This window comes from Cricetulus griseus, assembly GCF_003668045.3.
Source record: "Cricetulus griseus strain 17A/GY chromosome 1 unlocalized genomic scaffold, alternate assembly CriGri-PICRH-1.0 chr1_1, whole genome shotgun sequence".
In the NCBI taxonomy this organism is placed as follows: Eukaryota; Metazoa; Chordata; class Mammalia; order Rodentia; family Cricetidae; genus Cricetulus; species Cricetulus griseus.
In genome coordinates, this window is record NW_023276807.1 from 207,147,288 (window position 1) to 207,174,362 (window position 27,075).

The following is a 27,075-nucleotide window of genomic DNA, read 5'->3' on the forward strand; positions in this document are numbered from 1 at the left end:
TGCCTGCATGTGTCCATGCAAGCCAGAAGGGGGCACCATTACAGATGGTTGTGAGCCACCATGTGGTTGCTGAGAATTGAACTCAGGACCTCTGGAAGAGCAGGCAGTACTCCTAACCTCTGAGCCATCTCTCCAGGCGAAAAACACCAACTTCTAACAGCACATTTAAATAGGTTTTACTTATTACCATCTTGGGCCTCTGATACTTTGTAAATATATAGCAGACTACCCAGAATAAAGTTAAATTTATCAATTCACATTAAAACCCAAGACCATTATCAAGATTATTGGTTTGGGGGGAGGGTGACAATAAAAGCCATTTTATATTACGCACACTGGGATCCAAGGGCAGCCCAGCCCCAGCTCAGCCTCTACTTTCTACTCAAGTTTTTGACATGTTACATAAAGGGAAACATTTGTCTTCAATGCATAGAATGAAAACATAATCTTGCCCTGCATGCTATACCAAATAACATCTTTTTGAGAAACAGAAGGTCTGAGTTCATAAGAGAACCATTTTATAACCTGCTATGCAAAAAAAAATAAAATAACAATGGTAAATTACAAATAAACCGGGTGTCAGGACCAAGAAAATAGCACAAGCCTCAAAGCTTCTTCAAACCTTTAGCCTTAGAATGTGGCACAATGTTCAAAATGACAAACTAATGTAACAGGGGGAAAACCCAATCATATGGGTAATTATAACCCATATTATATTCTCAGTTCTCTGGAAAGCTAATGCTACTATAAAGGAATAGACAATGTTTTTCAATTTTCAGCAACTCTGAGGCACAAGCCAAGAATCCAGTAAAAAAATACCCAGGCTTCTAAACAGTAACTGAAGCAACCAACCACTCCATGTCAAAATTATTTAAAGACTCATCTTGAAATGATTTTTATTCACATATATTGATACGCATGATTATGACTCCCAAGAAAATTGTATTTAATACAACCTGAGATTTTGTGGATGCCGATAAAAAGAGCAAATTATTTTAATAAAAAATTCATATTTTCCTTCAAATTCCTGGTTTAATAAGGAATTGTTTATTTTGAGAAAAAGATCCCAAACATCAGGCTGTTCACAAAAATAACCCATGGTATTAACTTTAGAAAACAAATATTAAGACTATTACACTATTTTCCTGTAAGATGCATTTGACATGCCAACTCTCATTCACAAAAATACATGGTTACATTCGTGTTGAACAGCCCCACTCATGTGAGGGAAAACACACACCTCTAATGCAAAGCTGCTCTCAGGGTTACAAGTAAATGAGATGCTTCTGCAGTTAGGGAAGCAACTACTGAAATCATATGAAGAACTGTACTCCCTGCATAACAAGAGATTATTTTGGAGACAGTTGATAAAAACCATACATCTTTTTATTGTTAAGTCAAAGAGGTATCAAAATTAAAAGCAAAACTTACAGGGTAAGACTTAACAAAACTACTAAGGAGCATCAAAGGAAGTGAAAATGGAACTAGGCGCAAGGCAATTATGAATCAATGAACACAGGAAGGATGAGGAGTGGGCGAACAGTGAGAATGTGCTGAAGATACTAGGGGAGAGGATCTGGTGTTACTTTCATCTCTCACAAGCGCCTAGGTAAATGAATAACAGGGTAAGTTTCTAAACTCCGCTATGTGCTTAAGAGTCATCCTCCCCATTGGCGCTGTCTCTGTCATCTTCTCCTTCCTCAGCCTCTTTTTCATCATCCTTGATCAATTCCAGCTATTGAGAAATAAACAAGGCAGAGTTAGAGGTACTCCTTTTATTTCTGGACTCCGTTCCCCACACCTTTCCCCAGGTACTAACCTGGTCATCCCCCCGATCTTCATTGTCATCGTCATCCAGCAGGTCACCCTCCTCAGCAGAGTCATCTGCACCTGCCTCAGACTCCATCTTCACATTGGTCTCATCTTTTTTCACAGAGGCACTGCTCTGTTCTTCTTCAGACTTTTCATTCTTCATCTCTACTGGGGATGAGAAGGACAAGTCTGTCCAGGGGCAAGTGTTGCCCACAGGATATAGAGTTCTCATTAATCAAAGAATATAGTTTTCCAAACAAATTTAACCCCCCAACACCCCCAATATGCAAATATCTTAAAATAACCCAATTTTACTTGAAACAAGCACAAGACCATTACCTGCTTGTTTGCTCTGTTCCTTTTCAATTTTTTCTAGGCTTTCCAGAAGAGAATCCACTTTTTGTTTTATCTGAGTCAGCTCCTTCTTAATGGCCTGAAGGTCATCTCCTTTCACTGTAACAAACAAAAAGTTAGACTAGAATAAAACATAATTTACCAGTTGCTGAAAATGCCCTCCTTCCAGGGGCTAGGCTTTTGAATTGACTCTCAGCACTGCCGCAGGGGGAAATTCTTTGAGATACACGCACACACACATACTCGTGTAATGGAGACTTTTTTCTTTCCTATAATCCTTTGGAGCCTGTCCTGGAGCTCCCTCTATAGATCGGGCTGGCCTTGAACTCACAGAGATCTACTCCTCTGCCTCCTGAGTACTGGGTTTAGGCAAATGCCACCATGCCCAGCTTGGTTTATTTTTTGGCAGAAGGTTTCTCAGTACCCAATGCCATCCTCCAACTAGGAGATCCACCTGACTTTGCCTCCCAAGTGCTGGGAGAGAACAGGGTATGTGTGCCTGTTCCTGCCTCCCTAATATGGTGAATAAAGCTATCACTTTGCTGGTCCCATCATTCTTTTTGAGAATCTCTCCATGAAACAAGAACTCACTGATTTTGCATGGTTAGGTCCAGGGTTGTTCCCCTCTCGGCCTCCCCAGAGTTAGAATTCAAGGTAAGTAAGGTGTGCTCCACTTGGGATCCAAACTTATGTCCTCGCTCCTTGCAGGACCTTTACCAACTGAGCATCCCCTTGCCTCCCTCATCTCACTGTTTAAGTACACACACACACACACTATGAGTATCTCCAATTTAAAATAAACACAGGGCAGAAAAATAGCTAAGTGTCATTTTTGCACCCATGTCTCAAAACTGCAACTCCAGCTCCATGGGAATTAACATCTTCTCTGACATCAACAACTCCCCCACATACACATATGTAAAAATAATAGTAATAATAAAACATAACATTTGGAGGCAGGATGCACTGCACAAAAACACACCCTCACAAAAGATAAATAACACTTACACTTTCCAGACTTGGATGATGATCCCCGCTGTCCACTCTTTGAATTAAATCCACTTTTGCCCCTTCGAGAGGTGTTTCCAGAAACACGCTGGCGTTTAGAAGGCACCACAGCTCGAGCAATAGGAGGAGGAGGAGGAACACGTGCTGGGTAACTGTACATCCTAATGGGGAAAAAAAAATTTAAAGATTTACAATAAAGAAATCAAAATCAGGAATTAAGGAAATGTCTGGAGATCTACAAAGATGACACCAGCTAACAATCTAAGCAACAGAGGAGGCTATACCTTAAATGCCCTCCCCTGATAATGAGATTGATGACTGACTGATAGCGCTCTTCCAGCAGCTGATGGAAGTAGAAGCAGACACCCACAACTAATCACTGAACTGATCTGGAATCCAGTTGCAGTAAAGAATGAGTGATGGGCAAAGGGGTCCACACCAAGCTGGTGAAACCCACAGAAACAGCTGACCTGAACATGGGGAAGCTCTTGTTCCCCAGACTGATAGCTGGAATACCAGCATGGGACTGGTCCAGACCCCAGGAACATGGGTTTCAGTGAGGAAACCTCGGAAATCTACAGGACCTCCTGTAGTAGTTCAGTACTTATTCCTAGCATAGGTGTGGACTTTGGTAGCCCAATCCACATAGAGGGATACTCTTTGAGCATAGACACACGGGGGTCTATGTGTGAGATAGGCCTAGGCCCTATCTCAAAGGATAGGGTAGACTCTGATGACACCCTATGGATGGCCTCACCATCCAGGAGGAGCAGAAAGGATATGTGATAGGTAGGGTTTTAGTTGGGGAGGGTGGTAGGGGAGGGGGAAGGGAGCAGGAACTGGGATCTTGTTTCTAATTCAAATAAAAAAATCTGCAAAAAAAGAAAGCAAGAAAGGAAGCAAGGTTTACAACAGTGGCTTGTTTCTCTATGAGGAATATTCAACAGAATGTTATTTATAATGAACTGCCTTGCCTTTTCCAGCTCCACCATCTTAAACAATACTCCCATTTACTTTCAATTTCTGTGGGACAAGGAGTTTACTATGGCTACATCTTTTGGGTTTTAGGCTGCCTGAAAATCCCTGAAATTTATGTCGTAACACTCTGAATTAAAAAATAAATGTGGGGCTAGAGAAACTGGCTCAACAGTTAAGAGTACCAGATGCTCTTCCAGAGGTCCTGAATTCAATTCCCAGCAACCACATGGGGGCTCACAACCATCTGTTATGAGATCTGGTGCCCTCTTCTGGTGTGCAGATATACATGGAAGCAGAATGTTGTATACATAACAAATAAATAAAATCTTAAAAAAAAAAGACCTATTCCAAAAAAATAAAAAAATAAAATAAATAAAAAAAAAATGTGGTGTAGCATGCCATTAACACTGGCAGAGGCAGATAGATCTCTTTCAAGACCAACCTTGCTCTACTTACTGAGTCAGAACTACACAGTGAGACCCTGACTTGTAGGTTTAAGTTACTTACCTCCTTTATTTGGAACATTACACAAATCCACAAAGAAAAAGTTCATTTTGTACACACTTCCTACCTCCACTATTCATTAGTCATATTATAATAACTGTTCAGATCAATATTACATCACCGCACAAGTTCTGTTGGAAAGTACATTTCTAATTTGTTCCATCCATATGGCCATCCACTTATGGCTCAGAGTTAATATTCAAAGAACATGAAATTCATTCTAAAATGTTCACCTAGAATTCTCACATTATTCAATATGCTTGGTATAACTTCACATACATTTCCTATGATCACAAAGCAGAATGGTAAAACACAGAAAGATTAAGAAGGTCAATAAATAAAACCACATACAAATATTCACACACAAACATGCACAAACGCAAAAATGCTCAAAAATATCAATACTAGGGTTTTTTTTTCTTAAATATTTGTATCTGATTGCTGTGAGGAAGGTCAATACTTACAAAGCTACACAGAGAAACCCTGTCTCAAAAAAAGAAAACAGTAAGGAATGAAGAATGACTAGGGGGCACTTGGAGTTTCTGAACTGTTTTGTGTTTGCCTGGGAGATGGAGTGGGGTGGTGGTGGTGTCTATTTAGTTCTGGCTGTCTATCCTGGAGAAAACGGTAGAAATTCACCCAAGTCTGTCCCTAGCTGGTACTTAAGGCCTCTACATTCATGAAAATTCCATGCTATGGTGTTGAAGATGGCTCAGGGAATGAGAACACCCCTAGAGGACCCACATTCCAATCTCAGTACTAATGATGGGACCTCATACCTGCCTGGAAAAACAGCTTATATGATAAGCCTTCTTCCAAGGGCTGTAGACATTCAATACATGAGGCAGACATTTACACAAATCCATTCACAAGAGCTGGAGTAGGGTTTGTCTTTAATTGTTATGCTTTATAAGCAAGCATCCTACTACAGAGGTTTTAACTGAGTAGAAAGCAGCATGTTGGAAACATGAGCTTAAGCTGCCTTTTTAAATAATATCCAAAAAGGAAACAAAACTATACATACCTGTCATAGTAATCCCGCTGAAAGTCATAGTCCAAATCAAATGAGGAACTGAAAAATAAATAACAAAAAAGATGATTTTGGAGCTGCTGTTAAGGCAAAAGGCAGATGGGGTGAAAACAGGCCAAACAATCCACAACAAATAGATCAGTAAGATTAGCAATGAATCACCATTCATTCAAACAAATCATTTGCGCTCCATTGTTATCTTAGACCACTGGACATGCAGTGATCAAATTAGTAAATTCATGTAAAAATTTCAACAAAGTAACTTATTAACCAAACCAAGAACACTAAAAGAAAACAATAGTTGTTGAAACCACAATCCCTTCTCCCTTCCTTATTCCCAAGCTTTCTAGAACCTAACAAATTCCTCTTGAATTTATGATACATACACATAAAATTATTGTTAAACAGCAAAATCTCAGTGCAAGGAAATAGGGGCAAAGGGGAAGTATGTTAACACACGTTAATAAGCATTACACTTTTGCACATACAAAACACATCGCGCTACCCTCCCCACATCCAGAAACACAGAAGTTGCCCACTGATGGACACAATGCAGTTATAAATAATAAAGTTCCGGACCTGAGTAGAGGGGACGGAGAAGGGTGTTCTGGTACTGACCCGTACATCTCCGCTGCAGATCGTTTGACACCTGCTTTTCCTCGGTTCACTTTTGGCTCTGCAGCCAGATTAATATCTGGAAAAAAAAGGAAAACAAAAAGGGGGGGGGGTTAAAAAACAAGAACTCAAGGCAAAAAGACTGGGCTTTATTTCCCAGCAAAGCTAACAAGCCTGTATTCAGACTACAGTTATTACCTAATGTGTAACATTAACTTTCCTCACTAAAAGGTTTTACAAAGCTACCCTGTATGGCTAGAAACCAAAACTCCTCACATTAGTTTTTCTTTGCTACATATCCCTAACTCTTTCTCCAATTTGTAAAATTGATTCATCTTTCTTAACTTTTTACTCATGCACTAACACAGTTAAAGGATCACATCAGTAGCTACTAACTGGTCATTTTTTCAATAATGTTTCTATTATTTTTCACAAAAAAAGCTTGCACTAACTGCAAAGATAAGTGTGGAAATTTATGTATACCCTTAAAGTCATTCTCAACGCCATTACTAAACACAAAAGTACCCTGACAACTTCTACACATATACCCACCCATCCATAATAATAATAAACATCCAAATTTCAAAGTACAAAACAGATCTGGCAAGATAGCACAATGGTTATAGCACCGGCTCTAAGTCAGGCAACTGAGCTCAATGCTCATGCTCCACATGGTAGAAGGGAAAAACCTACTAAAGAAGTACTAAGTTAGATCCTGACCAGTAAGTGTCCATGTGCACAAACACAAAACAACTTTTCTTTAAATTTAAGGACACACTATTGGGACAGTAAGATCAAGGGACATTGAGTGATTAATGTACAAGCCTCAATGACTAAAACTGGTTCCCAGAAACCATATAGCAGAAAAAGAGGACTCTAGCAAATTGTCAACAAATGCAAACCTTTTAAAACACAATCTAGTTTTTAAGGACTAATCCAAAGATTTACTTTCTCTATCACTAGCTACAACGACTCTTCTCACTAGTTCTAACAAATAAGCCTAAAGGGAAGCAAAACAAATGAAATACCAGACCAAAACTGGGTCTCTAAAACAAGTTTCACAAATGATAATTTCAGATGAGCACAAGTAGATACATTGGCACTGAGTTTTTAGCTAAACTCTTCCAAACCATGTGTGCTTGCTTAAAAAAAAAAAAAATTCATATTTTTATTGTATACAACATTCTGCTTCCATGTATATCTGCACTCCTGAAGAGAGCACCAGTACTCATAACGGATGGTTGTGAGCCACCATGTGGTTGCTGGGAATTGAACTCAGGACCTCTGAGCCATCTCTCCAGCTTCCCCCCCTTTTTAAATAAAATTCATTATACTTAGTAAAATAAGAACAGTAGAACTAAACTATCAAGAATTCTTTCGGACAACCTTACTGTATTTATTCAATATTCCTAATGGAATGCAAAAAAAAAATTTAAAGCCCTTAAATATAATGCTGAATTTAGTCATTGTCCATAGAGAGTCTGCTGCGAAACTTAAAACAAGCAAAATAGAAATGGTATTATATCCTAATTAGCATAGTATCAGTAGTAGTAGTAGTCAGGGGATTTGCAAAGTGATTGAAACTCTAGTCTGTGTGTATATCCTCCTCCCTGCCTTCCCGAGCACTTTTACTCTCTCCTTTCTTGCTCTTTGGTCTTTACCCACAATACACCTACGTATATACAAAGGTGTGAACATTACATAGGAAAGAACACTTAGTCTTTTCACTTCAGTACTTATTTACCCATTTTCTTTTTTGGTTTCTCTTTGGAGGCTGTCCTAGAACTTGGCTCTTGTAGACCAGGCTGGCCTTGAATTCACAGAGATCCGCCTGCCTCTTCCTCCAGAGTGCTGGGATTAAAGGTGTATGCCACCATGCCTGGCCTTTCCTGTAATTTTTAGATTTGTTTCTCTTTTGAGCTTTTTAAAAACTTATTATGTTACAAACAGTTGTGAGCTGCCATGTGAGTGCCAGAATGGAACTTGGGTCTTCTGGAAAAGGAACCAGGTCTTAATTGATTAGCCATTTACCCAGCCCATTTGCTTTTCTTTATTGCTAAATATAATTTCTCTAAATATACAAATACATCATATAACATAATATGAAATTTAATCACCCAGTCGTTTATGTATATCTAGGCTGGTTTCATTTCTTTGCTATATAGCCGTATGTACATGTACAGAATTATCTGCAGTAGATGGAGCACTCTACTTAGGGCCAGTACAGCTGGCACTTGTCAGTGGTAATTTCTGTGAAAACCAGCAGTGGATGTTTCTATCCTTACAAACTGGTCAGTATGTTAACTTCAGTGTTGATTAATTAAAGATAATATGCTTGCTTTTCCTTAAAAAATGCATTAAGTCCAACAAATGGGATAGGCTCCAAAGCTACAGAGAAACTCCAAAAAACAAAAACAAGCTTTTAGGCCAAAATGTTAGCAAACAGTTTTAATCCCAGTATAATAATTTGAGTTTGAGGTCAGTGTGATCAACATAGTTTAAGTCTCAGAACAGAGAGGGCTATGTAGAGACCTTGTCTCACCAGCCCTTAACACAGAAACAAAAACAAGTTTAAGCCAGGGAGACAGAGGCAGGCAGATCACTGAGTTTGAAACCAGCCTGGTCTACAAGAGCTTGTTCCAGGGCAGCCTCCAAAGCCACAGACAGGGAAGATTCTAATCACATCAAATATAGCTAAAAGACTAGCTTTACAAACAAGTCAGGGAAACAAATATCTAAATGAGAGAAAAAAAAGACACTACTCGATTATATGTAAAATAGTAAAGTGTAATATGCATATACAAAAATGTCATAATGAAACCCAGTACTTTGTAAGCCACACAACCCCCCCCAGTTCAAGCTTGAATTTTAACAATATAAACTTACCTAAAACCTGGCCAGCAATCATTCTGCCATCTTCTCCAGCTACAGCAGCCCGGGCATTTCTTTCGTTAACATATTGAACAAAGGCAAAGCCCTTATGCACAGAGCAACCCACAATTTTGCCATACTTTGAAAAGATTGCTTCCACGTCAGACTTCTTGACCACAAGTGTGTTGAGATTTCCAATGAATACACGGGAATTCATGGATCGAGGATCTGTCTTGTTGGTAACATTGCTAGCCATTTCCTTTGATGATAAGGTTTCTCACAAAGCTGAAAACTGGGGAAAAAATGCATTCAGGTTAGCAGACATTAATGGTTTTTCATTTGTACCACTGTGACTATCCAGGTATCAACAGGATTCTCACAGTATCAATTATATATTAATACTCCTTTTATCCCTCTTGTACTAGCAAGACCTTCATCCTTCATAGTAATTCCAAGTGATCTTTCTGAAATCAAATTGTAATTCCCTACACTTTTTTACTGCCAGAGTTTGGCCTTTTTTGCCTTCCTGGTTGTCAGAATCTTACAATTAGTTCTAACATAATAAGTCTCAATTTTCTCAAAACAGACCAACTTCAAAACTTATCTTTCAAGTATAAAGATAGTTTATACAAAGGCAAATATTTCCAACTAGTCAGATACTCACTTGGATTTGACTTAGCATGTACTACTACAAAGTATGTTAAAGCCACCTTTTCATATAATACAATCACTCTAAAACTACTTTTTACACCTGGAATATTAATATTGGATGGTGATGATGATAAACTACCAGTATAACACAGAAAAATAAGAAAATGCAAACTCTCTTCAGTTTTGGCTTTCTCAGACAGATCCATTCTCAAACAGCTAGCCTGAAGACTAGAATTCTGAATACTTCAGAATGCTGGAATTTTGTCTGAGCCACCACACAGCTCTGATTCTAGGCTACTAAGACTGTTTCCAACCAAAAACTCTTTAAATAATGGAGTCAGTCTTACAAATACCCACTTAGATCCTTTTTAAGATTAAATTGTATTTCACAACTCTTTGTTTGCTTTCTATTTTATTATCAATGTAAATCCTGAAATCATTGTTTAAGTTCCTAATTTATATGCCACCCTATCCTTCTGAAAATAACTAAAAAATATTTAAGATGGGTCTAGTATTTTTCATCCTTCCTATCCTCAAGTAAATCATGAAAAACTAATTCTAAGGGTATTGTTCTAATGTTTCATTAAGCAATACAAAACAAACTTCTACTGAAGAGTTCAATAGTTTTAGAAGTAGTCAAAAGATTTCAGGCCAAATTACAGCATGTGGGCAAGGTTGCTCACATACAGAAGTCAAAGGACAACAACTATCGGGAACCAGTTCTCTCTACCATATGGTAAATGAGGGTCAAAATTGCTAGGCAAGGAATGTGATCGGTATCCTATGATACATACAGTAAATAATGCCTCAATGTCAGGTAGTCATCACCACCACCAAAACTCCAGAATGGTTAAGTGGAGCCAAATTACTGACTATAAGAGGTGTAAAAGGAAAAAAAGAAAAAACTTTATTTAATTTAACTTAGTTCGAGACAGAAGTTCTCTCTATAACAGTCCTGGCTCTCCTGGAACTTGCTTTGTATACCAGGTACGCCTCAAACTCAGAGATCCGCCTACCTCTGCCCAAGATTAAAAGCATGCACCACTGCCCTGCCTGTGATTAAACACTCTTAAAAATTAAATGTCACCAAAACACTGTCCCTGGGCAATTTGTAAATTGCTTGATTTGTCCTTTAAAGTTCTCTCATGCCCCCTCTACCATCCCTTGACAAGACCAGCATCAAATTCATGATCCTCTACTATTTACCTGTTTAAGGAGCTTGGCTATTTTACTTGTAGTTTCCAAAAATAACCAAGGATAAACAAAAAAAATTCAATGTGTGAGTGAGGTGGTACCTTTAATCCCAGTATTTGGGAGGCAGAAGCAAGCATGAGGCCAGCCTGGTCTACAGAGTCCAGGACAGCCAGATTTAGGGGGGTGGGGGTGGGAGACAACATGATCTGTTGTCCCTGGCCTCCCGTATCAAACGGCCTCAGCGGTAGAAGCCTCCCATAGCATGGGGAAATTACTGGCACCTTATCATTTAGATAAGGAGCCTAACACCTAAAATTTTCTAACTTTTAGTAGCACTCATACAAATCTCCAACCAAGACAGTATAGCTAGTTGTGTGTGGGGACACACAACTTTAATCCCAGTACTTGGTAGGCAGAGGCAGACTGGTGATCTGTGAGTTTGAGGCCAGAGAGGGTTCCAGGACAAGCTCCAAAGACAGAGAAACCCTGTGTCAAAAACAAAAAACAGTGATACTGCCAGGAATGGTAAAGGCAGAGACAGTTTCTCTAAGTTTGAGGCCAGCTTGGTCAAAAATCAGGAGTTCCCTGATAACCAAGGCTATGTAGACTTGTCTCAGTGACAGTAACAACATCAGTAAAGAAAATGTTGTAACATTTTTAAAGCAAAACAAACCCTTGGTTTACTTTACTACTCTCCAGCAGTAAGGATGAGCCAGTATAGAAAACTACAGGATATACATGAGGCTCACAAATATTATGCATCTGAGAGACAATGGGGTTCAGTGAAGTATTCACCATGAAAGCACCAGGACCCATCAACACTAGATAGATAGGTCTGGAAAGATGGTTCAGAGGTTAAGAGCACTCACTGACTGCTCTTCCAGGTCCTGAGTTCAATTCCCAGCAACCACATGGTGGCTCACAACCATCTATAAGGAGATTTGGTGCCCTCTTCTGACATGCAGACACTACACTGCATTAATAAATCCTTTAAAAGGGGGGGGGGGAGGCGGCCAGGCAGTGAGTGGTGCATGCCACCTTTAATCCCAGTGCCAGGAAGGCAATCAGGCAAATCTGGGTGAGACCAAACTGGTCTATATAGACATCGGGACTATACAGAGAAATTCTGTCATGGGCTGTTTGTATTTTGCCTCCTGTGCATCTTTTCTCTGTCTTCACTCTGGTAGTAGTGAAGTTGTTAACCTTTCCAGAGGTTAACAATGAGCTGCCTGTATGCTGACAAAAGCAGGGTTTTGTTGTTGGTTTTTTTAGGTTTTGAGACAGGGATGTGCCTTGTAGCCCTGGCTGACCTGAAACTCACTCTGTAGACCAGGCTGGCCTTGAACTTGAGAGCTTCTGCTTCTGTCTCCCAAATGCTGGGATTGAATAAAGTAGTGTGCTATCACTACCCAGCTTAAAAAGTGCCACTTTAATTGCAAACCTCATTTTGATTGGCCTGTGTATTAACATAAACATTTAATACCAGAGGTGATGAACCTCAGGTCTACCAGGCTACATGTTAAATAGAGGGAAAAAAAAACCCAAATATTAATGATCACCCTTGAGGGGAGGGGAAGTTGGGTAGCAGTGGTGCATACCTTTAATCCCAGCACTCAGGAGAGGCAGAGATTCCAGAACCCTTGAGTTCAAGGTCAGCATGTTCTACAGAGTGAATTCTAGAAGAGCTAGGGCTATACAGACCCCTGTCTCAAAAACAGAGCCCAGAACCCAGAGGTGCAGAGGTATAGTATACTCTTGCCCAAGGAAAATGCTGCTAGCTAGACCTAGGTCCTGACTGGGGAAATAAATTGATTGATTGATTGATTGATTGTATTTTGAGGTAGGGTTTCTTCTCTGTGGCTTGGGAGGCTGTCCTGAAACTAGAACTGTCTTAAACTCAGAGATCCCCCTGCCTCTGCCTTCCCAGTGCTGGGTGTCAAGGCATATGACCCCACCACCGGGTGGGGAAGTAAAATTTTAAAGCAAGGCAAACAATGTTAACCTTCCTCTACATGTATGTGCACATACCCACACACAATAAACATAATACAACTAATGTTCTTGTACTGGGGACATGGGCATGGAAGCTTGCCTACCTAGCATGCACAAATCCTTTGGACTACCCAATACCTCTATAAACTGGGCATGTTTGCAAATGCCTATCATTTCAACAATCCAAAGACAAAAGGCTAAATGATTCTTAATTGTATGTGCAACTGACAAACAGTCCACAGAAGAAATAACAGATGACCTCATTCTCAACCTGTAACTCCAGCTCCATGGAGACAACTATTTACTGGCTTTAAGCAGGAACCTAACCTACATTCACATAAACACACTCACACAGACACCTACCTAGTTAAATAGCAACAATTTAAAAGAACTACTCCTTTTAAAATAACACAAAACACATTGTAACCATGAAGTAAAAATGTGGAAATTAGCCAGGAATGAGAAATAGTTACCAATCTAACCATTTAACACAGACACACACTAACCTTACCTTGACAGACGTTACACATTATAGACACAATAACATGGCTTTTAAGAAATCAGCCTGATGGCGCACGCCTTTAATCCCAGCATTTGGGAGGCAGAGGCAGGTGGATCTCTGTGAGTTCGAGACCAGCCTGGTCTACCAGAGCTAGCTCCAGGACAGCCTCCATAGCCACAGAGAAACCCTGTCTCGAAAAACAAACAAACAAAAAGCACAAATTCAATGTATCACATCTGTAATTATGCTGGAGCAAGAAGACTCAATAAGGCAAGCCTGGGCTACCAGAATAAACAACTGAGGAAAATGAGAGAATGCTCAGTACTAGGCAAACTGATAGATTTTAATTCTTATATTTAAAAATACTAAGGGTACACCACCTTAGAGCTATAGCCTAGCTAGAACCTTGAGCATGTTAAGCATATACTCTACCACTGAGCTTTTTACCTGTGTGCCTGAGAATTCTGAGTTAAAGCAATGGGAAGGTAGTTCCACATTTTTGTTTTGTTTTTCAAGACAGGGTTTTCTATGTGTAGCCCTGTCTCTTCTACAGCTTGCTCTGTAGACCAGGCTGACCGCAGACTCAAAGATCTGCCTGCCTCTGCCTCCCCAGTGCACACTGCTGAGGGATAACAAGTCATCATCAGTAGTTAAAATTATCTATGAAAAGTGTGTGTACTGCTATAATCTGAAATGTGCCACCTATTGCTGCATGTTGGTATGACTGTTATGGAAGTAACTTTCTCATTGGGTTTGAAATCATTCTCAATCTTGTACTGTAAAACCTGCCCAAAAGACCAGACTGGGAAAGTTATAGGCAAGTGAGAATAAAACTCATGAATCCTCAAGAAATATCAAAAAAGAAGTTTTTATATTACAGAAAAGAACTGGTCTTTTCCAGGTATTACACAGCCAGACGTTAAGTCACAAGCATCACACATGAATGGGTCAATTCAACATGCCCAAAAAGAAGTGGGAAAGAACTAATGAAGACACACCCTTCCCTTCTAAGTATCTATAGGTAATTATTGTTCACCGGGGAAGGAGAGCCATTTCTTCATAGGTAGGTAGTCACTGAAGTTTCCTATGATAAATGGATCACACACAAGAAATGGGAGTAGAAGGGAGACTAGCTAAGAGTTAACTAAGGGAAATCAAGAAAGTGGGAGAGAGCAAGAGACCGCAGTAATGAAGGGTGAAAATAACCAAAATGTGTAATATACACATGCAATCAGGCAATTAACATTCTAGTAAAAAAACAAAACCTTTAAAAGGTTGATGATGAACTCCGAGGTATACCTTAGTAGAACAATGCGTAGCACACAAAGGCCCTTGCATTTGTACACACAAACACAGGCAAACATTAGCTGTTAACTACTGTGATCTGCAAAGCCACATTCCTTAAATGTATTTGTAGCTACTATCAATCAAGAATTAAACTTTGAGGGTGGGAAGATGGTTGTTTGAACATTCTATGCTATCCTAAGAAGATCTGGGTTTGAGTGCCAGCACCCACATGGTAGCACACAACTCTTGCCCCAGGTGATGACTCCCTTCTTTTTAGCTTCCAGACACCAAGCACACATGCAGAGAAAACAAATTAGGCACAGCAGCGTTTTAATCCTAGCATCCACATGTACTCACACTGGTTTTTTTTTTTTTTTTTTTTTTTTTTTTTTTAAGAATCAGAGCTAGAGACTGCTCAGTAAGAGCACTCAGTACTCTTCTGCAGGACTTGAGTTCACTTCCTAGCAACCAAATGCCTTTAACCCCACCTACAGCGTATCTGACACCCTCTTCTGACCTCTAAATGCACCTACATACATGTGGTACACACACAGACCTCTAAATAAACTAAGGAAAAAGAAAGCCAAAAATGGTGGCACATACTCATAATCGCAGCACTAAGTCAACAACTAGAGTAGGGCCTCTGGCTGGTCAGTATGCCTTGCCTACTTGACAAGGTAAAAAAACAAAATGCCTGGTGATACTGCCAGTAAGGGTAGAAGCAGACAGAGACAACTGGACTCAGTCTGGGGCAGATCTCAATGAGTTTCAGTCCAGGACGGTCTATAAAATGAGTTCAGGGAAAACTAGGAGAGATGTACCAATCAGTGGTTAAGAGTACTAACTGTTCTTCCAGAGGATCTGGGTTCAATTCCCAGCATCCACACAGCAACTGTAACTCCAGAATCCAACAACTCACACAGACATACATTCAAGAAAAACACCAAAACACATTAAAATAAAAATGATTTAAAAAACTAAGTTACCTTCACATCACATAGGATATGGGTTTAAAATAACATTAAGGTAGATACAGGTATAAGCAAGACTGATTTTGTTTGAGACAGGTTATCACTATAAAGCCGTGGCTAGCTTGGAACTTGCTATGGAGACCAGGCTGTGGTGGACTCAGATCAGCCTCGGATTAAAGATGTGTGCCATTACACCAAGTGGAAAAAATAATATATATAATAAAATAAAATGAAGAAGTATAAAAAAGATGGACAAGGACATGAAGAACAATTACTAATCTGAGTTTTGTTTGAAAATTTTCCATGAGCTAAATAAACTGAAGCAAAAATGAATCAAAGCAGCAACAAATACATGTTGTTTAAGGCCATCATTCTAGGAGTAGCTCTTAGAAGCAATTTTAAAAGCATCTCACACTAGTGGAGTTTGTTCTCCAAACAGGTGCCACTATGGACCAGGCTAACCTAAAATTGAGATCCACCAGCCTCTCTCTTCCAAGTGCAGGGATTAAAAAATCATGTCATTATACATGTCCTACCAGTTGATTTCTCTTTAGTGTATGGGTGTTTTGTCTGTACATGTTTTGTTTGTATATGTCTAGTTCAGACCCTCTGGGAACTGGAATTACAATTATTAGCCACCATGAGATTACTGTGAATTGAAGCTTGATCTACAAAAATGATTGCTTCATATGCTGGCACCATGTGACAGCTCCATCCAGCAGATCATCAGTAAGTGACTTGTTAGCTTACTGAATAAAAACCTACAAAAACAGGAATCTAACATGAATATAAGTAATATGTGAAGACCCTGAAGTAGAACACATCTAACCTCTTTTTAAATCTGTATTTTATGTGAGTGTTTGTCTGCGTGTATGTATACCATTTGAGTGCCTAGCACTAAAGGGTATCAAATCCCCCTTGGAGCAATCATGTCCAGATATTCTGCAAGTTTAGCAAGTATTCTTAACTGCTAAGCCATCTCTCCCAGTGCCTAGCCAGTTACCTAATACACAGTAAGATGACCAGTGTGCCAGGAGTGGTGGCAGAGACTTTAATCCTACCACTGTAGAGACAGACCATTCTGAATTCCAGGCCAGGACCACATAGTGAGACAGACTATTAACATGACCAGAGCACAGCACAGTTAACAGTAAGTTAAAAACACTTGTTTTTAAGTTTTTTTTTTTTTTCTCCCTAGAGGTAGGTCTCACTCAGCCCTAGATCCTTTTAAATTCTATACAGCTAAAGGTACCCATGAATGCCCTCTTTCCTGATCCTCTCTGCACTTTCCAAGTACTGGATCATATGCATATGACACTAAGATCAAACATTTACATTTTAGCAGAATCAATGTAGCTGACACTTTTGAGACTAGACTAGTACAGAGGAAAAAATAAAAATGGGTATCTGGAGTTAGAGAAATGGTTCAGAGGCTAAGAGCACTGGCTGCTCTTCCAGGGGTACTGTGTTCAATTCCCAGCAACCACAAACATGGTAGTTAATGACCATCTATAACAGAATCTGATGCCTTCTTCTAGCATGCAGGTATATGCATGCAAAGCACTCATACATAACGCAAAAACAAAATATTAAAAAGTGGATGTCTACTGCAATACACTAAAGACAATAAATAATGAACTGACACGGACCAAGAATATGGCAGTAAATGGTTTTAAATGAAAAGTTGATGACATGATAGGAAAGAAAAAGTAACCAGTCTTTTGGTCTAAGTGACACAAAACCTATAATTTGATAAACCAAAGAGGGTCAAAACAAACCAATCTGAATAAACAATAGTCTAGATACAGTTTGTCTTTTTTTTCCTTTTCTGAGACAAGGTCTCACATTTTAGGCCACTGGCAGCCAGGGGTTGGTGGTGCGTGCCTTTAATCCCAGCACTCAGAAGGCAGATCTCTGGTCTACAAGAGCTAGTTCCAGGACAGCCTCCAAAGCAACAGGGAAACCCTGCCTTGGAAAACCAAAAAATAAGGTGGCACCTGGTATTGGTGGTGGGCACGCCTTTAATCCTGCCACTTGGGACCCAGAGGCAGGTAGATCTACAGAGTGAGTTCCAGGAATGCCAGGCAACAGAGAATCCCTGTCTCAATGAAGAAAGAAAGAAAACAAGGTGGTAATTCTGCTCCTACATCGAAAGTTAACATACCCTGAAGTTGGTAAGGATGATATTCAAATAAACTAACAAATAGGTAACTGAATTTATCCAAAACTACTCAAGAGAAAAGCCCATACTGTTAAAATTTGGTGGAGATCACTTCATAGACTACATACAAAAATCATAGAACTGAAACATTTCATGAAATGAGCACAAAATGAGGAAGGACTGAGTCAAACACAACTCCTTAAAGAAGGAACAGCAACAACCTGAAAGCAAAGTACAAAGGCTTCATTCAGAATGGCTCAGGAAATGGTCAAGTGACATGAAAATTGAAAAACAGTCCACTTTAGAAACACAGACCTCAATCATTTTTTCCCCCTTTTTCTCCAAGTAAAGTTTATTTTTATGAGTGTTCAATTCTTGGGCTGGAAGACAGCTCAGCAGTTAAGAACACTTCGAGAGGACCCACATTCAATTACCTATATCCACATGGCAGCTCAAAATCATCTAACTGCAGTTCTAGGTTAATGCAATGTCTTGTCCCAAAGGACACCAGGCATGTACATGGTAGCAGACACATAGGCAAAACCCATACATTTAATTTTTTTAAAATTCTAAATATGAGAATTTTATCTCACTTCCTACTTGCCCTTCACTAGTGGCATACACCTTTAATACTAACCCTTGGGTGGCAGATAGATGCAGGTGGATCTCTGAAAATTTAAGGCCAACCTAGTCTACATAGAGCAAGTTCCAGAACACTCGGGACTACACAGAGAAACTTGGGGGGGGGGGTTATGGAGGGAACCATACTCTTTAACATAGTACAAAAGTACACATTTCTATTAACTGGCCTTAACATTAAGTAAGATTCATTTCACTTCCTCTTAAAAGGAGTCACTGGCTTCTTGATGCAGTTAAACATCCACTTTTGAATAAATCTCATCATATGGTATCATTGTTTCTCACTCCATCTATCACCATGAGTTAGGTTGAGGTTTTCCTAACAAGACCCTTGATCTCTCTAACAAGAAAAGATAATAAACTTGTAGAACAAGAAAAAAAGTGACCCTATAATGAACAGCTGCAACACAATACAGGGTAAAAGGTAGAAAGATTTTACTCCTTTCCCAGACCTCAGGAGCTTTCTGCTTTAATGTTCACCATTTTCTTTGATGTGCTCTTTGGTGTTCATTTGGCCTACATTTTACTTTTTGTCCAATATGATATGCCCACATGTCACAGCCTGCCTCTGCCTCCAGAGTGCTGGGATTAAAGGCATGTGCCACCAATGTCCGGCTGCTTTCCTTAAATTCTTAAAAACAGTTTAATACTACAGGTATCACTTATTTCTTGCGACTGGATACAAGGGATTTTGTTTGGGCTGTTATCAGAGTGCCACCACACTAGCCTCATACGCCTGCCTCAGCTTTGAGTGCTGTTGTTACAGGAAGGTATCTATTTTACGAATGCAGTACTATCTGCATGTACCTCCTGCATGCCAGAAGAGGGCATCAGATCCCATTACAGAGGGCTGTAAGCTACCATGTAGTTGCTGGGAATTGAACGCAGACCTCTGGAAGAGCTGCCAAAGCTCTTAGTTGATAAACCACTTCTCCAGCCCCCTCAACTTGTGTTTTAAAATAAATGTAATCTAAAATGTATAAATGTAATCTAAACTGTATTTTGTTTTGAGGCAATGTTTCTTGTATTCCAGGCAGGCCTCACTATGTAACCCAAGGAAGACCTTGAACTTCTTACACTTCTGCATGAATCACAGGTATGCCTGTCTGTAACCAGGCCCAGTTTATGCAGAGCCAAGAATCAAAACTCAGGGCCTCTTGCAGACTAAGTACTCTGTCAACTAAGCTATAAGCCCAAATTCCAAAGATTAAAACAAACCAGCTCAACAATAATCTGGGAAAGAACTGTGTAGCTGGAGGCAGTTTCAGGGGTTCTGACCTATACCATTTAAACTTAAATAAGTCTTATTTCCTAGTCTTTGCAATGAAACCAAGTGGACCTCACACCTCTTACCATCACCCAGGAAGGGTGTACATCTGTTCCGAAGGCCCCCCTGGCTCCAGGTCATCCTGGCTGATGCTGCTCCAGGCTGGGCATCCATGTTGCTGCGGCTTGTGGTTTGTGAGGGGTAGTGTACAGGAAAAGCAGGATGGGATTTCAAGGGAAACAGTAGGAAGATGGCTTTTTGGGAAAATGCCATCACCATTATAGGTGTTAAATAGTACCACACACATTTTATTGCAGCACAGTTTAAAAATTTAACAAATGAAAGATTAAAAAGAAAAAAAATAAAAATAAAAAAATTAAAAATACAGACGTCCAGAGATGCTCTAAAACAGTTAAGTTAAAGATCAGGAAAAATAAGGTCAAAGACTTAACAGCCAGTAAAATTATTTCCAGTGTGGGGAAGGGGTTGAGGGCAAGGGTGGGGTTGGGAGAGAAAAGGTTTATGTGATCAAACTACTTAAAAATGCTAACACCTTCACTTTCTCTCCCAAGATGGAAAACTCCAAAGTCAATCAGGAGGCTGAAGAAATCTTAACATTCAGAAAAACTCCACTTTAATCCGGTTAAAAATCATTATCATCATCATCATCATCACCATTATAATAAGTATAGTAATAAATAACTAGTAAGTAACAACAATAAAAAGGAAACCAGCGAAAGTCAGGAAAAATGTAAAAAAAAAATTATAATAACTTACTGTAGCTGAAGATCAAAAAAATCTCACTGTAAAAAAACAAAAATAAAAATAGCCCAGATTAGAAAAACGGGAGGTGTAAAAATGTCAAGTCAGTAAAGTTCATTTCTTTTCTTTTCCAAAAGCAGTTTCCACAAAAACCGCAAGGGTAATGTTCTCAATAGCAGACAAGCAAAGCCCTTTCCACATCATCAATTAATCTTAAAAATACACGAGGAAGTAGAGAGGTCAGTTTATGAGGCTAAAAGGCTCCTCCTCTAACCCAACTGCTGCAGAAAAAATAGAAATAGAAATTTTAAAAATTACAACTTAAATCCAGGTCCCGTTTTTGTGTCTTTTTGGAAATAATTTTAAAAAAAACACCTGTATATTTGCTGTAGTGCACACCAAGTTGCATCATTATGTTTAAAATGTCTTTATAAAATCAATTTTGGAATGGGAATGTGTGTGTTCTGGAAGGATGGGGAAGGGAAGTTAAAAATCAAAGCTGAGCTCCAGTGAGTAAGGATGGGGTTCGCCTTGCTGCCCTGTGAAAGGAGAAGGGACAGATTGAGTCATAGTTCCTCAGAAATGTGCCCTAAACCCAAGACAGAAAACTGTCTGTTGCATCTAACACATTTTGGTAAAGCATTAACATTTCACTGGGATGGAGAGAGCCTTTAGAGAATCATCACTTCTATTAGTGACTGTTTTTACAATTCTTCATAGTCAATATGTGGCTGAATTTAACTAAATCCAAGTCTGTATCCCCTTTAAGGGGACTGGCAAGAGTATACATTTTAATGTCTGCTTTGTAATTGGCAGTTTGGGCAATGAAGAAATACAGAAAACCAGGCCAACGAATGGAGATGAAGTGAATAAAGGTCAAACAGATTCATGGGTTTCAAACCTAAGGTATATATATATGTATGTAGTTTTCTTCCTGTGATTAATACAGACTGAAGGTGAATGGTCTACCATGAAGACATACACTAGAAGGGATTTGTCTATTTTCGAAGCCAAAGAGTGAAAGACAAGACTTTGATAAGGTTCTACAGTCAGGGTGAAAGATGTTCTTAAAAAGGAGCCAGCCCTTTTTATTCATCATCACTGACAGTGAAAAACCATACAAATGGAGGAAGGGTATGAAACAGGTGATAAAAATTGTGTCCTTATGGATTTGTGTTTCATTATCATTAGTGTTCCTAATCCCAAGGTATGAAGAATCTGACACATAATGTAAAACTGAAATAATGTAAATGACATTATCTTCTAGTATTCCTAATCCTAAGGTATGAAGAATCTGACACAATGTGAAACTGAAATAATGCACATGACAAACTGGTTGGTTTATCAGCTAAAAGGTGAAAAGCAGTTAGATTGTTACATTCCCACTTCATTTAGACATGAGGACATATTCTCCCTTAAAAATTTTAAACTGAACCTTTAGAAAGCATTCAAACTAAATCCTTATTTAAACACCAAAGACTACAAACAGAACAAGTACTATAACTCTTTAAGACTAAACGTCAATAAGCAAGCTTATTTATACAAATACTAAATAACTGTTTAAGTTTCCCAGTAGAACATAACACCTGAAAATTATCTGTATTTGTTTGAGGCAATTATTATAAAATTTTTCATTTGGTACAATCCTGAACCTGGTCCCGAAATCTTCAGGTGCTAACTCAATAGTTCATCAAAAAAGGAAAATAAAAATTCTCAGTACATATACAAGGCTTAAAGAACAATGTAATCTGGGCACACCACTTTACTCCCAGCACTAGGGAGGCAGAGGCAGGTGACCTTTTTGAGTTGGAGGTTAAGCCTGGTCTACAAAGTGAGTCCTGGGACAGCCAGAGGGCCAGAGCTACACAGTGAGGCCCTGTTTAAAAAAGAAACAAAAAACAAATGCTGGGCGTTGGTGGCACTGGGGAGGCAAAGGCAGGCAGATCTCTGCGAGTTCAAGGCCAACCTGGTCTCCAGAGCGAGAGCCAGGATAGGCTCCATAGCTACACAGAAGAAACCACGTCTCAAAAGAAAAAAAAAAAAAAACAAACTACCATTCCCCAAAAAAAGAAAGCACTACATGCTCCATGTCAACACGTTTTCTCACCCAAGTTGTCAAACTCATGAACTAATAACTAATACTACTTTTTAAATAAGCAAATGTTTTTCAATATAGCATACAGGGGCTGGAAAATGCTTCAGCATATAAAGAGCAGTCGTTGCACTTACAAAAGAACCAGATTTTTGATTCCCAATGCCCCACATGGTGGCTCACAACATAATTCCAGTTCCAGAGGATCCTATGCTTTCTTTCAGGCCTATAGGTCCAGCATACACAAACATGGTGCACATCCATACATGCAAACACTAACACACAGAAAAAGCTGATTTTGGGGGGAAGGGTTTCTGAGGCGGGCTTCTCTGTGGCTTTGGAGCCTGTCGTGGAACTAGCTCTTGTAGACCAGGCTTGTCTCAAACTCCCACTGCCTCCCAAGTTCTGGGATTAAAGGTGTGGGCCACTTCTCGCCGGCTGAGAAAAAGTTTTAAAATGTATTTTAGGCTATACTACCAAAAAAAAAAAAAAAGTTCCCACTAAGATTTAGATAAACTCCTTAAACGACACTTTAAATGATCAAGCCAACCAAGAGTTCAAAAATCACCTGGCACTTACTAAAATACAAAATCTAAGCCTGGCAGTGGTAGCACATGCCTTTTGCCTTTAATCCCAGCACTTGAAAGAGACAGGTGGATCTGAAATTGAGGCTAGCCTGGTGTACAGAGCTAGTTCCAAGACAGCCTGGGCTACACAAGGAACCCCCCCCCAAAAAAAACAAAATCTAGGTAACAATTATGACTCAATTAGAAACTGGTAGTAAAGAGCACAGCAATCTGTTCAAATTAGAATACTTTAAACAGAAAATCAGCTTTTGTCTTTTGAGAACTGTAAAGACTTAACCAGGAGCCTATACCCACTGTAGTTTTTCAAAATCTTTACTGAAACACCTGTGGTTTTACTACACCTGAACGTTGTTTTTTAATCAGCCAATTCTCCAGTAAATCTAGTTTCAAAACCATAAATCTTCCGATGAGTTGAGTGTATGAAGCTTTAGCAAATAATGAGACGAACAAACACTTAGGTTTCTCTATGTAGCTTTGTACACCAGAGATCCACCTGCCTCTGCCTCCCATTCAGAAATCCACATTTCTAACACTTTTGAAGGACTAAAAATAGAGGAAACAAGGTCTCACCAGGCCTGAGAATTCTTTGTAGACCAGACTGGCCTCAAAATCATAAGCTATCAGCGAGTTCCGCTGGACTGAAGTTGTGCCCCACCATACCTGGCCTGTATGTCTAACATTTAATGGCAGGTGTTTTTAACCAATCTCAACTACTGCCAGTAGTCTTCTTGCATACTAATTTCCGACACTTATTTACAACACTATTTTTGATGGATGCCTTCCTAGCTATTTCTCTTACCCATTTCTCACTTCACCAGAGCAAAATCTTACTCTTAAATTCTACTTCTAAGGCACACCTTAAAATGATGAGGCTTGGCAGGCAGTGATGGTCACATTTAATCCTAGCACTTGAAGAGGCAGAGGCAGGCAGATTTGGTCTACAAAGCAAGTTCCAGGACAGCCAGAAGTCATACAAAGAAACCCTACCTTGAAAAAACAAACAAATGGCTCGGAGGCGGGGCAGGCCTTTGATCCCAGGATCAGGAGGATACAGAGGCAGGCGGCTCTACCAGACCAGCCTGGTCTAAAGAGGGAATTCCAGGACAGGCTCAAAAGCTAAAGGGAGAAAATAGGTCCCCAAAAAATAAAAATTAAAACAAAAAATTAACTCCCAGATAAACTGACACCCTACACTATTAGTGCTGGGGATTAAATTAAGGGCACCTTGCATCCTAAGCACTACCACTGGGCTACATTAGCAACAGCTGTAACAAATGGCTGGGAGTTAATAGTTTGGGGGGGGGGTTCGAGACAGGGTTTCTCTGTGTAGCTTTGGAGCCTATCCTAGAACTCAGAGATCCGCCTGCCTCTGCCTCCCGAGTGCTGGGATTGAAGGCGTGCGCCACCAACGCCCGGCCCAGAGGGTTGCTTTTTTAAAAACTGCTTTGGAGCTCTCCTCTGTTTTAAAAACAAACAGCCAAAAACAAACAAACAAAAAAAAAAACCAAGATTTTACTGTGTAGTTCTGGGCTGGCTTGCAATGGATACTGATCCTCCTCCTGTCTCATGGCCTCTGGAATGCAAGAATTACAGGCATGCAATACCACACCTGGCTGGAAACTCCTTATTACCAAGTTTAGAACTGATAGGATATTGGAATATCCGGAAAAGACTATTTTGGTTTTGCTCCGGTTACCTTTAATTTCGCTATCAGCTTCCCCTAAAAACTCGATTGTCTTTTTCGTACACAGTATTCCAGTATTCTTTACCTACCTAAAAATATCTTAGTCGCTCTAATTTAGTAAATACTGTCAACCAATTTACCTATCGTTTCTCTCTCAAGACAGCAGTACCTACCTCAAGCAAAGTCCCACTAACATATATTTCAAGTAATTCGTAATCTGCAGATTAAAAGGTAAGTTGCAATTTTATTGCAATTTTAATTAACCCGTGACACTTCCCTTTTACAGAAAACACTCCGCCTTCTACCATTTATTCCTACGGGAGAAAAAGTAATGAATACTCGATCTATTGTTAACACGCCGCTCGGATGCCATGTGGCCCGCCCGGAATTTGGAAGCTTCCAGTACATCATCAGCGTAACGCTCCGCCACCCCCGCCCGACGTTGAACTTAGAAGACTTAATAACGGAATCGTTAAGACATTAAACCTCAATTAGGGTAACAAGCTTGCATTTCTTCCTTTTCACGCTCCCCTCTCCGAGTCCTGGCGGTCGAAGGCAGGCAAAGTGGCCGTTAGACACGAGCGCGCCGGCAGGGTATCCTCCGCGCCGCCCGCGGCCTGGAGGTCACCAGGCTGAACCTGCGCCAGAGCCGAGGCCTGGCGCCGCCCGACTTAGACCCGGTCCCCGGGCCACGGGAACCAACGCGGGCGCCGTTCCTGCCGCCAGGCCGTTCGCTCCCACACCCGCTCGCAGCGCCCACGAACCCGCGCCTCCCCTGCACTCGGCCCCTCCGCTTACCAAGAGTTCGGAGAGAGAGAGAGAAGACACTGCCTCTCCTACTGCGGCTCCGTGCGGAGACTCCGAAGCGACTGCAGGCAGGCAGCACACGACCGTTCGCTCTCCGGCGCTCCACAAAATGGCCCCCGAGCTCCTCTGCCGCCGAGGCGAAGGTCCAGCCCCGCCCCGCTCCTGGGGGCGTTCCTATTGGCTGAGCCTTTTCTCGCTCCCGCTCCTCATTAGATGGCGCTACCGCTCCTCACAGTGCTAGCCAATCGCGATCGGGAGTAGGTTGGTCTAGTTGCGAGAATTTCCACCTGCGTCACCGAAGCTCGTTAGTAATTGGTGGAGCTTCCTGTCACTTAGGGTATGAAGGATGGTCATTGGCCACTGTACCAGACGGAAAACTGGGTGGAATGTTCGCCTTTGTATCGCGCACAGCTTCTCATCCGGGTACCGGCGGGCCTGACTGACGCCGCGTCGGCCTATCGGCGCTTAGTGGACTGCCTAGATCCGCCCTGATCACTGCATTTCCGCGGCGCGGGGGTGGTAAAGTCTGGGTGGAGTCTGGTAGCGGGTGCAAAGGGCCTGCCCTCGCCCCGGGCCTAGGAAAAGGAAAACCAAAGTAAGCCTGAGCGTGGGGAAGAGAGTAATCCCTAGACCGCCTGGAGTGTAGATAAGACAGACCTGCAGTTTTTTTCAATTTCAGATCCTTCTCATTTCCACATTGTGTGAGCTGCCGGGAGGAGGTGGCCTCTCAGCCCACGAGGCTAGACAGCTCCTTCCAAACCTAGTCCTCTCCTGTTACCTGGACCCCTCCAAGTCGGTTGCAAAATCTGCAAACCGAATGGCCGGCCACCTCAATTTCCGATTTCCTGCAATAGTCTGACGGCCACTCAATCCCCTCAGGCCTGGCCTGCCAGTGAATTTCTGGTTATTCTGGAGGAACCTTGAGCACACCAAAATGTATACAGCCCCCTTAGAAAGGGAGATATTACCCCAAGGAGATACACTAGATCTAGGAAAGTCTGATTTAAATTTGGGGAAGGGGGATGTTGATTTTTGGGAGTGTTGATTTGGGGCTTTTTTTTTTTTTTTTTTTTTGGCCAGGTAGTGATGACGGTGCACGCCTTTAATCCCACCACTCAGGAGGCAGAGGCATGTGGATCTCTGAGTTTGACACCCACCTGGACTTCAGAGGGAGTTTCAGATCATCGGAGCTAGGTAGAAAAACCCTGTCTCAAAAACAAAACAAAATAATAATAATAATAATAAAAGAAAAAATTAAACGTTTTATTTATTCTATGTGTGTGTGTAAGCATTACGAGGGATCCGAC

General features: G+C 40.6%; 1 protein-coding gene across 9 annotated transcripts; it reads right to left on the minus strand.

Annotated features, from left to right (window-relative positions):
• Positions 1-1,024: 1,024 nt before the first annotated feature.
• On the minus strand, positions 1,025-25,915 carry Hnrnpc (heterogeneous nuclear ribonucleoprotein C). Of its 9 annotated transcripts, XM_035452238.1 has the most exons (10): positions 25,760-25,906; positions 20,974-21,137; positions 20,614-20,639; positions 9,188-9,464; positions 6,266-6,380; positions 5,681-5,728; positions 3,175-3,335; positions 2,152-2,265; positions 1,820-2,001; positions 1,025-1,735 (listed from the first exon to the last, which is right to left on the minus strand). In XM_035452238.1, exons 4-10 carry the CDS (start codon positions 9,426-9,428, stop codon positions 1,652-1,654), a joined length of 945 nt encoding a protein of 314 aa, XP_035308129.1. In that variant the 5' UTR covers positions 9,429-9,464; positions 20,614-20,639; positions 20,974-21,137; positions 25,760-25,906; the 3' UTR covers positions 1,025-1,651. The 9 variants fall into 9 exon arrangements, with proteins under 9 accessions (XP_035308129.1, XP_027242460.1, XP_027242459.1 ...); XM_027386659.2 differs by lacking the exon at positions 20,974-21,137 and having other exon boundaries at positions 1,820-1,977; positions 6,305-6,380; positions 25,760-25,912; XM_027386658.2 differs by lacking the exon at positions 20,974-21,137 and having other exon boundaries at positions 1,820-1,980; positions 6,305-6,380; positions 25,760-25,912.
• Between the last annotated feature and the right edge of the window lie 1,160 nt (positions 25,916-27,075).

What these genes read in the sequence shown, in the direction of transcription:
- Hnrnpc (XM_027386653.2), bottom strand. Translation starts at nt 9,428, where the DNA reads ATGGCTAGCAATGTTACCAACAAGACAGATCCTCGATCCATGAATTCC. An exon ending in TCTCCGTCCCCTCTACTCAG is followed by an intron (nt 5,729 to 6,265) that starts GTCCGGAACTTT and finishes TTTATTTTTCAG; the next exon opens with TTCCTCATTTGATTTGGACT. An exon ending in ATCATCCAAGTCTGGAAAGT is followed by an intron (nt 2,266 to 3,174) that starts GTAAGTGTTATT and finishes TGTTTGTTACAG; the next exon opens with TGAAAGGAGATGACCTTCAG.